The sequence below is a fragment of the Gossypium arboreum genome, chromosome 6 (genome assembly GCF_025698485.1).
Source record: "Gossypium arboreum isolate Shixiya-1 chromosome 6, ASM2569848v2, whole genome shotgun sequence".
Taxonomy (NCBI): Eukaryota; Viridiplantae; Streptophyta; class Magnoliopsida; order Malvales; family Malvaceae; genus Gossypium; species Gossypium arboreum.
Window position 1 is genome coordinate 101,327,683 of NC_069075.1, and position 15,902 is coordinate 101,343,584.

A 15,902-nucleotide genomic window follows, 5' to 3' on the forward strand; every position below is an offset into this window, starting at 1 on the left:
TGGCTACATTATGAGAGCCAGTGTAAGACCATGTTTGGGACATGGCATCGGTATTGAGACGAGAGCTAGTGTAAGACCATGTCTGGGACATAGCATCGGCCTTGACATGTAAGCCAGTGTAAGACCATGTTTGGGACATGGCATCAACAATTTACCCTCTTGTATGAAGCTTATCGGATATCCTTTAGTATTCCAAAGGGATGCTCGGGTTATTTTTAAGGCTTATTATAAAGATATGGAATGATATAATCATGTTGTGAGTGGTACAGGTTTTTATTTGAAAATTATGAGATATGAGTCTAGTTATGATACCTTAATAGTAAGAATAACATGAGTAAGTTCTATCGATGAAAATGATTTTGAAATCCTTGGCTTATATTTGTGATGTATAAATTTGTGGCGATATCTACCTTTATGCACTCAAGAATGTTGTGTTGGTTTATTACATGCTATGTGTTTAAATATGCGTGGTTGACATTGTTATTTATTTACATGCAACTTACTAAGCTTTATGCTTACTCCCTCTCCTTTCCATTTTCTTATAGTGCCTCCAAGTTAATATTGGGAATCAAGGGACATCGGAGGCATCAAGCACATTATCACCTGAAGCTTTTGGTATAGCTAGTTTAAATGTTTTGAGTGTTGCATGTATAGGGACTTGATCTTTTGTTTAGTGTCATGTTAGTTTAGCCACAAGTGTTGGCTCATATGGATGTGATATTCATTTGTATAAGCCATTAATGTTGGCTAATATTGATTATTATTAAATGTATTTGATGAAAATTCTCATGGTTGTGGTTGTTTTGGCTATATGTGTTATGCTTGGATTGGTTTTGGTTGATGTTGTGTAGGTTGATGCAAGTAAGGGTGGCAAAAAGGCTTGGTAAAAAGCCTTGGTATTGTCCACACGGGCAGACACAAGAGCGTGTACCTAGACCGTGTGTGACACACAGCTTGCCCCATGGGCGTGTGGTAAGGCATTGTGTCCCTTACACCTAAAGTTGGCAAAATAGAATACCCAGTAGTAACCACACGGGTGGAGACACGGCCGTGTGTCCTAATCGTGTGGAGGGCACGGCCTAGTACACAGGCGTGTACCATGGTCGCGTGCCTCTAAAGGGCTGCTGACGTCAGAAACAGAATGTTAAGGTTTTTGTACACGGGATGAGACACAGGCGTGTCCTGGCCGTGTGGGGGACACGGTTCATAGACACTGTCGTGGGCCGAGCCTTGTGAAAACCCTTATAGGTTCAAATCAAGAAATAAATTCGCACAGGCTAGAGACACGGGCGTGTCCCGATATGTTCTGGTCGTGTGAGCCACACGGGCCTTCAACATGGTCATGTTAAGAAGATACACGGGCGTGCTGCCCTTTCACACTAGCATGTGCCCCTGTCAGCTTGAAATTTTTTAAAGTTTTCCTGAGTGTACAAATTAGTTCCGAATCAATTCCAAAGTGTGTTAGGGGCCTTGTAGGCCTATAGTAGGGACATTAAGGTATTGTGAAAAATTTTAAATTGGAGTGAAATTTCATAAAGAGGTAATGTATGTTTGTATGTGTTTAAGTCTGGTAACACCTCGTACCTGTTCTGGCATCGAACTCAGGTAAGGGGTGATATGTTTCACCTGCTACTAAGACTGGGTCTCAAAGTTGCTCGGCTAGGGATGACGCACTATTTTAAGCCATGCTGAGGATTTTGGAAAGGGTCATTGGACCCCATTCTGGAGCTGAAGACATAAGGTCGATAACTAAACGACTTCGGTTTAATGGTGCTGAATTATTTAGGAGTGTCACTGAAGTCGCCCCTAATGTAGCCGAGTATTGGTTGGAGGCCATCGAGAGGATCATGAATGATTTAGACTGTACTCCTGAGCAGAAACTGAAGGGTGCAGTCTCTTTGCTTGTGATGAGGCTTTCCAGTGGTGGTTGACGGTTAATGAGGGTATTCAGCCTGAGCGTCTGAATTGAGATTTCTTTAAGAACACTTTTCAAAGTAAGTACGTGAGGGCAAGCTATGTGGATGCTCATAGTCGTAAGTTCATAAGTCTCACGTAAGGCGATAGATCTGTGGCTGAGTATGAGGCCGGGTTTCTAAGGCTAAGCTGCTACGCTCGAGACATGGTGGTGTCTAAGTATGAGAGGTTCTCTGAGGACGGTCTGAGAGATAACTTGAGGGTTTTGATTGCTCTACAGAGGGAACGGGAGTTTGCGGTTTTGGTTGAGAAGGCGAAGATCGCCAATGATGTTAAGTGCGTGGAGCGTCAGAACAGGGATCGAGAGAGGGGTAAGAACAAAAGGGAATCAGAGCCTTCTAGTTCTATTCATAGGCCTAAGAAAAAGGCCAAGTCTGATGGGCCAGTTAAAGTAGGCGCTCTTATTGCTCCTACTCGGATTCAACTGCATGGTGATTGTGGTAGGTGCCATTCGGGCTAGTGTTGAAGGAGGATAGGGGCTTTTCTGATATATGGGTTATTAGAGCACCGTATTTGAGAGTGTCCAAAGAGGGCTGATCAGATGCAAGCTTCGAAACCAGGATCTGTGTAACCTCAGAGGGGAGTTCAGCAGCCACCTAAGGGCCGTGGACAAGCTAGGGATGGTAATGATATATGTCGTGGGCAGAGTGTCACACCTCAAACTTGACCTAAACGTTATGGTCGAGTCTGGCGATGTCACATGAATTAGAGTTCAAAATCTAATGTATTAAGTTAAAACCATTTCTGTCTGTTAGCTTTTATTTATCTTTTGTCACTTTCAAAACTATTTTCTCGTTAACTGATTTGTTTAAAAATATATTCTGTGGCGGAAGCTTTTAAAACCGTGAAATTTGAAGAAAAATCACTCACTTTTAGGAAAAACGTTATCTCTATTTAAACTGAGTTTTTGTTGAGTTTGCAGTTTAAAAATCCACAAGAAAAGTAAAAGTCCAAAGTAACAACAACAGTCCCAAAAGTCCAATCTACATCAGAAATAACCCAGTAAAAAAATAGGGATTGGAACCATAAAAGAAGTTTAACAGTGCGATAAACATGTGGTCACCGTTGAGTCCTTCGCTACACCGATCCGTCTAAGTCTGGGGATTACCTGGACACATAAAGCAGAAAGGGGTGAGTTTACGTAAACTCAATGTGTAATCCCCATAGAAAACATGCATACAGTCAGACAACAAACAGTCAAATGCAATTTGGGCCTAAGTCCATTTCGGCCAAGATAAAAGTTAGACTGAGCCCATTTCGATTCGATGTCGATATGCATTAGGGCCTAAGCCCATTATAGTAACAGTATCAGATATACATTAATCAGTAACAGAGTTTTACCCAAGCAGCCTCTACTCACCATCTCCGTCTCTCCCAACACTTCATGTGGGGTTTAAAACACCCACCCATCCTTACACTCCAAGTAGTACCGGATGCGGCACATAAATAGTAAATTACAGCTGAGTTGCCAAATAATATGCTTACGAGCCTTTCAGTACACTTCCTCTAAATATCAACATCCCAACCCAATGTAATGCAACATACAGTATATGACATGCTAATACATGAATATCAGTTATATATACAGTTCAATATTCATTCATCATACATACAGTTCACACATTTAAGGGTCTAAGTAATGCTTATCGACCCTACAGTAGGTTCACAGTCGACTTGGGCCACCCGTGCAACCTCAAAACACATTTCAGTTAAAATGGACCCACATACCTATGTGGCCTGTTCGTGTGGGCCCATATGCCCGTGTGGCCCACACGACCTAATTTGGCCCAGAATCCTACACGTTTGTTTATGTTGCATGACACCGAAAGGTTAGAGATGCTTCTGATGTCATCACCGGTACGTTCTTTATATTTAATGTGCCTTATACTGCTTTGATAGACATAGGTTTTACTCACTTCTATGTAGCTAGCACTGTATCTAAAAACTTGGGGATTCCTGTTAAGAGTACTTCTAGTGAGATTACTGTACTAAGTCCATTGGTGCAGTCTGTTCAGGTTAGTAAACTCTATAGGGATGTTTCGTTGATCGTATAAAAGGGCTGTCTTTCAGGCAAATCTGATGGACCTTTCGTTTGGAGAGTTCGATTTAATTCTGGGTATAGATTGGTTAGTAGAGCATAGAGTCAGTTTAGACTGTACATCTAAGAGGGTCGTTCTAAGGATCAAGGATGATAATGAAGTGGTTGTGATCGGTAAGTGTCGAGATTATCTGTCCAATGTGATCTTCGTGCTCGTGGCTGAGAAATTAGTTTGGAAAGAATGTGGGGCATATTTGGCTTATGTTAGTGGTTTTATTTCTAAGGACTTTTCTGTTGGGCATATCAGAACAGTGAGAGACTTTTCGAATATTTTTCCTAAGGAGTTATCGGGTTTACCTCCAAATCGAGATGTTGAGTTTGGAATTGAGCTTCTACCAGGTACAGCTCTAGTGTCTATTGCTCCACACCGTATGGCACCGAAGAAGCTTATAGAGCTTAAAGCTCAACTGCAAGAGTTTTTGGATTGTGGTTTCATCCGTTCTAGAGTGTCTCCTTGGGGAGCACCAATTCTGTTTGTTAAAAAGAAGGATGGGACCATAAGTATGTGCATCAATTATTGGTAGTTAAACAAATTAAATGTGAAGAATAAGTATCTGCTTCTGAGGATCGATGACTTGTTTGATCAGTTTCGATAAGTTTCGGTGTTTTCGAAGATCGACCTTCATTCTGGCTATCATCAGTTAAGGTTTAAGGAGGTTGATGTTCATAAGACTGCATTCAGGACTCGTTATGGGCGTTACGAGTTCCTAGTGATGCCTTTTGGTCTGACGAATGCTCCGGTTGCATTCATGGATCTGATTAACTGAGCCTTTTAGCAGTATCTAGATTAGTTTGTCGTGGTCTTTATCGATGATATTCTGGTGTACTCTAAGACCGAGGATGAACATGATAAGCATCTTAGAGTAGTGCTTTAGATTCTACGTGAGAAACAGCTTTACGCTAAGTTGAGTAAGTATGAGTTTTGGTTGCGTAAAGTAACTTTTCTGGGGCATGTGGTTTCTACTGAGGGAATTCATCTTGATCCAAGGAAGATAGAGGTTGTACTGGACTGGAAACAGCCTAAGAACGTATTAAGATTCGTAGTTTTTTGGGTTTGGTAGGGTATTATCGGCAGTTTGTCGAGGGGTTCTCCCTGATTATAGCTTTTTTGACAAAGCTTCTGCGTAAGGGTGTTCTGCTTTTCAGAATTGATGCACAACAATCGAGTTTCAAAAAGCTCAAGTCTAGTCTAACTCAGGCTGTTCTGATATAGCCTGAATCCGGTAAAAATTTTATGGTATACAGTGATATATTGCATATTGGTTTGGGTTGTGTTTTGAGACAAGATGGTAAGGTTGTGGCATATGCGTCCTAGCAGCTTAAGACACATGAAGAGAATTATCTGACACATGATCTGGAGTTGGCTGCGGTAGTCTTTGCGTTAAAAATCTGGAAGCATTATCTGTATGGTGAGAAGTGTGTTATCTACATTGATCATAATAGTCTTAAGTACCTCCTTACCCAAAAGGAGTTGAATCTTAAACAGCATCGATGGATTGAATTGTTCAATAATTATAACTGCATGATAGGGTACCATCCGGGTAAGGCCAATGTGGTGGTTGATACTCTAAGTTGTAGGGCGATGATGGATTTGAGAACAATGTTTGCTCAACTTAATCTGTTTAAGGATGGGAGTCTGTTAGCTGAGTTGCAAGTTAAGCCAACTTAGATTGATCAGATTCAAGATAAGCAGTTGGAGGATGAATTTTTAGGTCTACGGTTTCGTCAGATTGAGAGTGACAATATTTCAAATTTGGGGCTGAATAATGATGGTGCGTTATGTTTTCGAGGATTATCTGTGTACCGAATGATTCTGATTTGATGCAATTAATTCTGAAGGAGGCGCATAGTAGCCCATATGCCATGCATCCTAGTGGTAATAAGATGTACTACAATCTTCGTGAGCTGTACTGGTAGCCGGGTTTGAAGCGTGAGGGTACTGATTTTGTTACTTATTGTCTGACATACCAGTAAGTTAAGGCTAAGCACCAGTTACCTTCGAGTTTACTCCAACTCGTTAAGATTCTCTTATGGAAATGGGAACGAGTAATGATAGATTTCGTTAGTGGGTTGCCCTTGACACCCACTAAGAAGGATTATGTTTGGGTCATCGGGGATCGATTGATCAAGTCTGCCCATTTTATTCTGGTTCGGACGGACTATTCTCTACAGAAGTTAGCAAAGCTCTACATTTCTAATATTGTATGACTCCATGGGGTTCCTATTTCGATTATTTCTTATAGAGATCCTCGTTTCACTTCTCAGTTCTGGAAGAAATTACATGAGGCTCTGGGTTCGAGATTGGACTTCAGTACTGCGTTCTATCCTCAAATTGATGGTCAATCTAAAAGGGTGATTCAGATACTAGAGGATATGTTTCGGGGTTGCGTGATTGATTTTCGAGGTAGTTGGGAGGATTATCTACCGCTAGCTGAGTTTCCCTACAATAACAGTTTCTAGTCTAGCATCCAGATGGCACTTTACAAGGCTTTGTATGGTCGTAAGTGTCGTACCCTGCTATGTTGGACTGAGTTAGGTGAGCATTAGGTTTTCTGTCCTGAGTTGGTTTCTGAGACTGAAGATAAGGTTAGATTAATTTGGGATCGTTTGAAGGCGAATTTTGATAGGAAGAAATCTTATACAGATTTGAAGAGGAGAGATGTTGAATACTCTGTAGGGGACTTCGTCTTTCTTAATGTCTCTCTGTGGAAGAAAGTTCAGAGGTCCGGTCGTAAGGGCAAGTTGAAGCGTGTAGGACCAGTCGCTTACCAGTTGGAGTTACCTCCAGAGTTAGACCATATCCATGATATCTTCCATATCTCTATGTTGAGGCAGTATCGGTCTAACCCATCTCATATTGTCTCAGTTGAGGATATCGAGGTTAGGCCGAACTTGACTTTTGAAGAGGAACCGGTTCAGATTCTAGATCGAGATGTTAAGGTTCTGAGAAGGAAGTCCATTCCTTTAATGAAGGTTCTGTGGTAGAATCATGATACTGAGTAGGCCATGTGGGATCCTAAGGATTCGATGCGCCACTAGTATCCTCATCTGTTATGATCAGGTAAATTTCGAAATTGAAATTTCTTTTAGAGGGTAGAGTTGTAACTCCCTGACTTTCTTATTTCTGTTTTGTGAGTATTTGACAGAAATGTGTATCTGCTTCGGTGGTTAAGTGTTCTGGGTGTGTGTGTGAGGTCTTGGGTTCAAGTCTCACCCTTGGCAATTTGGTTATTTTTTATCCAAGCCTTATCCTTGTTCAGTGGGCTTATATTTAATTGCCTGTAAAATCATATCAAAATAAGCTTGCTGGTTCAAGTGGTATGGGGGTGGTGTGTTGGAGGTCCTGTGTTCGAATCCGTGCGCGAGCGTAAGTATTATTTTTACTCAGTTGCATGTAAGAGTTTCGGTGGAGTTGGATTTCTGAGAGGGTTGGTTGTTAATGGGTTAGTGGGGAGAGATTTGAGGGATTTTAGGGAGTTAATCTGGTATTATTTTATTTTTATTCTTTTTTCTCAAAAAATCCCTTCTCTTTCTAGGAGAAATTGACGTCCACTTTTCTTTTTGGCTTTGCTCTACTCTTTTGCTTCTCATCTGTTTGCTACTTCTTTCTATTATTTCGGTCTGTCAATGAATCTCTGTGTCTCATTGTTCTCCCTTCTTTCAACTGATAGCGGCGATTCACGAAGAACGGGGCTCTTCTATCACGGAATTGTAATCAAAATCGTTCAGGTTGTAGGGGTTCTAATGGTCTCGGGAGGGTTTTTGTATCAAAAAGATACCAGGTGCGTTCCCGAAATACAGAAAAACAAGTATCGACAAAAGCCAAAAAACTATTCTGTCGACGCCACACAGGCGTGTGGTCGCCCATGTGGATAGCCGTGTGCGAGACACGGTCTTGTGGTTGACGAAGGCATGACTGTGCGCAGCACAAGACCGTGTGATGATGTGAGTGCGGTCGTGTGGGCCACACGGGCTTGGCTAAGTTGGGAGTGTGGGCCACACGGTCAGGCCACACAGGCATGTGGGCCTATGATTCTGAAATTTTCCCTAGGGTCGCACGGGTCGCTCTGATCGACTGTGGCCTACTGTAGGGTTGGTAAGAGCTGTTTAAACCCTAATTTGAATACTATGATATTCTGATAGACTGATCTGAGTAGGATTCTAAATGTATGTCTGACTGCACTGCCATATGCATATCTGTTATTTGTATAAAGGCATGTCGAGCATGTTTAATTTGGTAAATCTGTATCTGATTTGGGGTGAGATTTGTATATGAGGAGGAAGTATTCTAATCGGCGTTAATCGCCTATATTTTGGTAGCTTGGCTGTATATATTCTGATATGTGTCTTAATGGCACAATGTGGTGTGTAAGGATAGGCGGGTGTTTTTAACCGTACATGGTGTTATGGTATGGTCGGAGACGGTGTGTAGAGGATGGGGGTAGGATTTATGCATATCTGCTTCTGAATATATTTCTAAATTTGAAACTGTATCTGTTTCTGACTGTGCTTATAACTCTATATGTTTGCATGCATAATTTTGTTGGGTTACACACTGAGTTTACGAAAACTCACCTCTGTTTGTCTGCTTTGTTCAGGTAATTCACAGACTTAGGCGGATCGGAGCGACGGAGACTCAGAAGTGACCATTCAACTATAAACAGTTTAAATTTAGCAATTTATGATTTTATTTATGATTTTAGTTTTTATTTGAGAGTCTGTAATTTTTGGGACTCTCTAGATTTTATGATTATTAACTGTTAATTTTTGGTTTGTTGATAATCGGCATGCCTTGATAAATTATTTTATTAAACCGATGGTTTTTCGATAAAAAAAAAAAGGTTTTTCTAAAAATACAAATCTGATTTCTAAGATGCAACGGTTTTGTTAGACTTCAGCTGTAAAATAGGTCTTGGCAAATAACTAATTAATTAATGTTTTCGAAAATGGATATAAAGTATATGAGTTGAATAACTGAAAAGATTTTACATAACTAAACCCATTCTATGTAACTTCTCCAGATTCGGCTATAACGTCTAGGCCGGGTTTGGGGAGTTACACTCTTGACATATTTTATTAGGTAAAGATTTGTGACTAGGGGTGAAGTCAGAAAATTTTTTTTAAGAGGGTCGAAATTAAATTGTAATTTTTACGATAGTAAAAATGTAATTTCACCATTTGAATAGTCTATATCTTTATAAGTTTTAAAAGGTTAAATCAAATTTCTATCATTTTTAAGGGACCAAAGTGTAATTTTATTTTTATTAATTTAAAATTTTAAAAATTTTGAAGGGTTTAAATAGAAAATTTTCTATTTTAAAGGAGTCGGGCCACTGCCAGCCCTTTAATTATGCCCTTATTTGTGACACATTTTTAATTATTTTTCAAATAAATTAGTGTATAATTAACTTGTGACATTAACTCAGTCGAAAATTCAAGTAATAATATATATTTTAATAATTTTTAACTATGAAACTAATTTAATTAAGAATTTAAACAATCATATACTATAACCTTATCACTAACGGGTTTGAGTTACTTAGGTGTAATGTCGTTATCGCACAACGACAAAGCTAGCTGCTAACTTATGCTACACAACGTCACTACCTGCTATCTTACGCTTGTATATTTGTTTGGAATAAAGCGACATCTAGTCACTGAACTTGAGAACATTTTTCACTTTGGTCCTATTTTCTTTATTCCATATTAGTTCTGAAAATTGATAAGTTTTTTTTTAATTTGGTCCCTAAATTTAGGTTCCATTATCCTATGAAAAATTGGTACATTGAGATTGTGCCACATCATTATCTAAAATTTTAATATTTTCTTGTACTTTTTGGATAATATATATTTTAAATTTTTAGATGATTTTGTGAATAATCAAAGTTTAGGGATCAAATTAAAAAATTATCAAGTTTCAGAATTGTTATGGAAAAATGTTAAGGACCAAATTGATAAAAACTATTAAATTTAATGACTAAATGTTAATTTATCCCTATTTATTTCAACATTTTAAATATATTTAATTAGGAAAAACGAAATCTGACAACAAATAGCACCCTATGAAAACCGTCAACTACCCGCCAGATAAATTCCACTTCCCCTCTTCTCTATACGCACAACATTTTCACAGGTAATTTTCTCACTCAAATAACATTCACTCTTTTGTTTTCTTTTTTCAAGTAAATGAATAATCCCAACTTGTTATAGCTTTCTTTATTCTCTCTTTTTCTCTGCTATCGTGGTGCTGGTGGCCTGTAAGGAAGTAAGCTTTGCTCTTTTTATTTATTTTATTTTATAAATATTGTTGCTATGTTTTTTTTTTCTTTTTTGCATTTCGAATTCGATTTCTCGATGCCTTTGAAATCTGGGTATGTTTAATAGATACGGTTCAGCAAAGGTAGCGCACTGGCTTTTGAGTTTCACACCGACTTTGTTTTTACTTTGATCCTAAACTTCCATTTCATTGCTGTGATTCTTTGAAAATGCGTCTAGATCTGAAACCTGCTCTGAAAGTTTTAACTTTTTCCCTGATTTTTTTGTATTGATAAATGTAGCTTAGATGAGAAGTGATATGATAAATTAACGATGAATCTGTCCGGTACGAGGAACAACTATTGGAATGCAAAATTGGATAGGAATGGTTTTTTTGGGTTCATTTAGTAGTAACGTAATACGATTTATTGGAATGTGAAATGTTTTTTTGAACTTATATGTGGTTTTTGTGTTTATATAAATGTTCGAATTTAATTGATTCCTTTTTCTTTTCAGATTGACCAAATTGGTGTTGTTTCAGAACTTGATTCATGAACTCAAAACACTGTTGCTGATGGCTTTCGGGCTGTGGTTCACATTGTTTGAGCTTTTACTCAAGTTGTTTCTTATCTTAGCCTTTGTGAAAAAGGGAAGTGCGGGAATTACAAGTACTTTTACTCGTACGAAATGGCAATCTTTTGATATCCCTCTTGACCATAAAGTACTTGCAATTCCTAATGGTTACAATGCTCCGCAACAAGTAAGTAATACACATCAGTAACCCCATTATTGTAGCTATTTATTTCAAATTATTCCTACAAATATTTTCTTTTCCAATCAGTATTAACTGATGATGCAACCATTCATTGCCAATCTCTATGCAAGTCAGATTCATGTTTAGCCAATTAAGATACTGGTTTTTCACATTTATTGGTTGTATGAATGAGGGTTAAATGGATGATTAATGAGGTCTTATCATATAAAAAACACAATAGCTTTGTTTTAAATTCTGTGGAAAAGACAGTCTTTAAGAGAACAATTTTACCAAGTGCATTGAAAAATTTACTCTTTAAGATGATCTCTTACCATTGCTATCTAGTCCTGGCCATTAATTGATCCTCGGGATTACAGCTTTGCTAAGAAATTGTTTTAACTTCATCAAATTTATTGGTGTAGGTGCATATTACTCAAGGTGACTATGATGGAAAAGCTGTAATGATATCATGGGTTACTGCTGATAAACCTGGGTCTTCTAGAGTACAGTATGGCACATCAGAGAATAAATATGACTTTAAAGCTGATGGCACAGTGGCTAATTACACCTTTTACAACTATAAATCTGGCTATATTCATCACTGTCTTGTTGATGGTCTAGAGGTAAATATCGAACAACATATGATGTTATCTGTAGCATGAAGACTCAAACAGTCATATAATAATTCTATCTGAAACTGGAGCTGCTGCAATATATGCTAACGAATCTAACATCCAGATGATGAGAAGCATATTTCATGTTATGAAGTTGCTACCAATAGGTAGAATCAGTCTTTTCGTGTATTCATGTGATGTTGCAACTTATACTAAGACCACTAACTTTCTTTTCTTTTAGTATGAGACCAAGTACTATTACAAGATTGGTGAAGGTCATTCATCTCGAGAATTTTGGTTTCAAACTCCTCCAAAGATTGACCCGGATTCTCCTTTTACATTTGGAATTATTGGTAAGATGTCATTAGAATATTAATCTACATAGTAATGAATAATCTTGTTTTTTAAAGTTCAAAAGAAAATATAATTTTTGTATATTCAAGATGGTTTTCTGTGAAACTCCCAAAACAAAATAGACAAGCTGCAAAAACAAATCACTTCCTGAACTGGTTTTGTATCTTATAGGTGATTTGGGTCAAACATATAATTCTCTTTCAACTCTGGAGCATTACATGCAGAGTGGAGGACAGACCGTCTTGTTTCTTGGTGACCTCTCTTATGCTGATAGATACCAATACAATGATGTTGGTATTCGATGGGATTCATGGGGCCGCTTTATTGAGAGAAGTGCCGCTTATCAACCATGGATTTGGTCAGCTGGGAATCATGAGATAGAATACATGCCAGATGTGGTAATTCTTCAATTGTGCATCTTGAATTTGTTATATGTATAGATGTCGATTTCCTTTTGTTTTAACTCATATTTCACCTTGATATATATTATGTGCTATTAATACCTTTTTGGTATTGTGATTTGTGATCTTCCCTCAGCCCATTCCTGATATTTGAGACAAAATAACTGGTTTCTTTACCACTACATTCTATATACTTACTTGAGAATAAAGATATTTGAAACCCTTGTTGAAGTACAGACTAAAATATATAGATCATAGCTTATCTTTGTTACTTTGTCACACCTGTGCCTTTTTTCTTTTTTTTTTTTTTGCAGGGAGAAGTCCTTCCTTTTAAATCATTCCTTCATAGATTTAGTACACCACATTTGGCTTCCAGAAGCAAGAATCCTCTCTGGTATGCTATCCGACGGGCATCAGCTCATATTATTGTCCTCTCCAGCTATTCACCCCATGGTAAGACATCCTATTTACCTGGTTTTTCTGTATATGTTCCAATAAAAAGTTCAGATTTCTGATAATATTTTCCTATATTATTATCTTGTCTACTCTTAAACTTTTGTAATATTGATGTTACACAATTTTCAGCTTATTGAAAAGATAGTTATGAAGACAACCGTCAATGTTGTTTATTCACTTTATTCATTTATCTATTGATATTTGCTACAAATTTAAAGCATCTAGACTAGATCTGAAACTTTCACCATTTTCTTGGACCAGTGAAATACACTCCTCAATGGTTGTGGCTAAGAGATGAGCTCAAAAGAGTGGATAGAAAGAAGACACCCTGGCTTATTATTATCATGCATGTTCCCATCTACAATAGTAACCAAGCTCACTTTATGGAGGGTGAAAGTATGCGAGCTGTCTTTGAGCGCTGGTTTGTTCGTCATAGAGTTGATTTCATCTTTGCTGGTCATGTCCATGCCTATGAAAGATCGGTATGTACATTCTTCCTTTTTCATGTTGCTTTTTCCCACTGGGGTAAGGATAAGAAAGAATTAGACCCTGGAATTGATTGGAATCAGTTACTTACTAGTGACTAATAAGTAATAATTAATCTGTAAAATAAATAAAAAAAGTTGCTCTTGATGCCACCTTTATCAAAAAATTGTTGAAGCCTCATACTTTAGAATAAAATATTATTAGTCTAATTTGCTTTCTAATCAGTCATTATTCCTTGTATATGATATCTTCATGGACCTGCAATTTTTGTTCAAATTCCATATCCATTTTCCTAATATTACATTGGTCATTGCTATTGTCAGTTGAACGTCTAAGTAGCCCGCCTCTTGTGGTGTAGCCTTTCCAGATCATAAACAGGGGCAGGCCAGTCCCTCTGGGGAAAAGTGAAACGTAAAAGGCAAGACGGTCAGAATATTGAACGTAAGCCAACTCGAGAATCAGTAGTTTGAAAAATCAACCACCTATTGTGGCCTATAATCACAAAAGAATCAACTTTCATTTGACCCTATGTAATGATTCTCCAGTTTCTTAGCTCAATTATGTCCTCTGAAAAGCTTCCATATCCAACCAACCATGCTGAAAATTGCTTCTTGTTTCTATAAATGGTGTCAATTACCTCATTTCTCTTCCTAATTATCAAATTTGACATCATCAAGACTCCGCTTAATGTTCCATGATTAGAAAGAAATAGAAAGATAGAGAAATGGATTCCTGAAAAGCTTAGGAATCGGTTCCCACATGACATCCGAACATATTGTTCTGCTAAGGTCTCGGCAGTGGATTTGGGTTGAGTCTTTTCAATTGTACATATGCATAAAAAAATATTTGGGTGCAAATATAGATTATCTATAAAGTCTGATGTTATTGATTTGCAGTATCGCATCTCAAATATCCGTTATAATGTATCAAGTGGCTACCGCTATCCTGTGCCTAACAAATCAGCTCCAGTGTACGTAACAGTTGGAGATGCAGGAAATCAGGAAGGTCTTGCTGGAAGGTGAACAAACATCAATCTTTGAATATTTTGTTTTATGACAATATCATTTGAAAGTATCAAGTGTTAAACTCCTTGCTGTAAGTGCTTATGTGATCCATGTATTTGTAATTCACCATTAGGTTTCGGGACCCACAACCAGAATATTCTGCATTCCGCGAAGCCAGTTATGGTCATTCAACATTGGAGTTAAAGAACCGAACCCATGCATTCTTGAACTGGCACCGAAATGAGGACGGCCAAAAGGTTCATGCTGATTCCGTAATATTCCTCAATCGACGCTGGTAAGTATTGGCTTTGTGGAAACATTAGTCCATAAGTCTGTATCTAGTCATCTTAGTTGTAACCCTTAATTCTTGCTCTGATTTAAACCAAACTGGGTTTGTTATAGGGCAAGCAATCTGCGAAGAAGAAGACTCAAGGAGGATCAACTTAAGGCCAGAGGGAAAATTGATTTCTGAACTCATTCCATTAAGCTTTGTTCATCCTTTGAGTCCATTATATGGTATTGGCATAATCTGCATATCCCCTAGTGCATGACTGGTCTCATGAAACTCTTCCAGTTTCGAGTTCATGATCCCATCGCTATTGGCTTAGATTTCAAACAAGAGACGCAGTCTGAATGCCTTCGATAGCAGCATTTGTATTACAGAGACAGGAGTTTTACCATCATCTTCATTGAATACTTGGTTAGTCAAATATATTGTCTTGTATATGTCAAATTTTTTACATTCAAATAATAAAATTAAAATGTAATCTCTACATCATTTGTTGCAAATAACACAACACTCTTTGTAGCTACACCCACAATGAAATGATTTTATCTTTTTGATGAAATCCTCTTATGAATTTGCAATGAAAAAGTAACCCTGTTTTTTTGAATTTAGAAGCTGTTGGTGGTATTATTGTTGGTTTAGGAGAGTCTTGGGAAATTTTCATTTCAAGGTTGAAAATGGAAATGAATATTAAATGGAAACAGAATCTATGAATATTATATTGTATTGTTTTATTTACAATGATAACCGAGAAACGGTTGCACCTTGAAATTCAAGGTTCTAGTCTTAGCTTTTTTATGGTCAACAGTAAGCACCTTAAGGTTCAAAATTTGAGTTTTAGCTATTATATCCTTATCCCTAATTTGTAAGCTTGTAGGCTTTTCATGGTTATTAAATTCTTATTATTTCACTAAAAAGAGTTGTTGATTTTTTTTTTGTCTCCATTGGTTTCCATTAAATTGGGTTGAAGACAAAAATCTCTCAATTAGAGACTACTTAGAAGGTATTGAATTTCTTTATAATTCAATCTAGTAAATGTTGACAAAGAAAGAATGAATTAGACATATTAATATTAATCTCCAAAATCAACCTAAACCATTTCAATTTAATTTGATTACAAGACGGAAACCCTCATGGACTAAAAAACCTTCAATTGAGGTTTACAAAACTAATCCAACTCATGTAATTTAATGTGACGGTGGATTCCATTCCCCTTCCCA

The 15,902-nt window shown here is 37.6% G+C and overlaps 1 protein-coding gene across 3 annotated transcripts; it reads left to right on the forward strand.

Moving 5' to 3' along the window:
* The first annotated feature begins 10,111 nt into the window (after positions 1-10,111).
* LOC108484086 (bifunctional purple acid phosphatase 26-like) lies at positions 10,112-15,289 on the forward strand. 3 transcript variants are annotated; one of them, XM_017787726.2, is made up of 10 exons: positions 10,112-10,205; positions 10,844-11,087; positions 11,504-11,704; positions 11,937-12,048; positions 12,221-12,447; positions 12,765-12,903; positions 13,168-13,388; positions 14,289-14,410; positions 14,530-14,691; positions 14,799-15,289. In XM_017787726.2, the coding sequence occupies exons 1-10, from the start codon at positions 10,135-10,137 to the stop codon at positions 14,866-14,868; spliced, it is 1,569 nt and encodes a 522-aa protein (XP_017643215.2). In that variant the 5' UTR covers positions 10,112-10,134; the 3' UTR covers positions 14,869-15,289. The 3 variants fall into 3 exon arrangements, with proteins under 3 accessions (XP_017643215.2, XP_017643213.1, XP_052886183.1); XM_017787724.2 differs by having other exon boundaries at positions 10,129-10,337; XM_053030223.1 differs by having other exon boundaries at positions 10,136-10,205; positions 10,869-11,087.
* Positions 15,290-15,902: the final 613 nt, after the last annotated feature.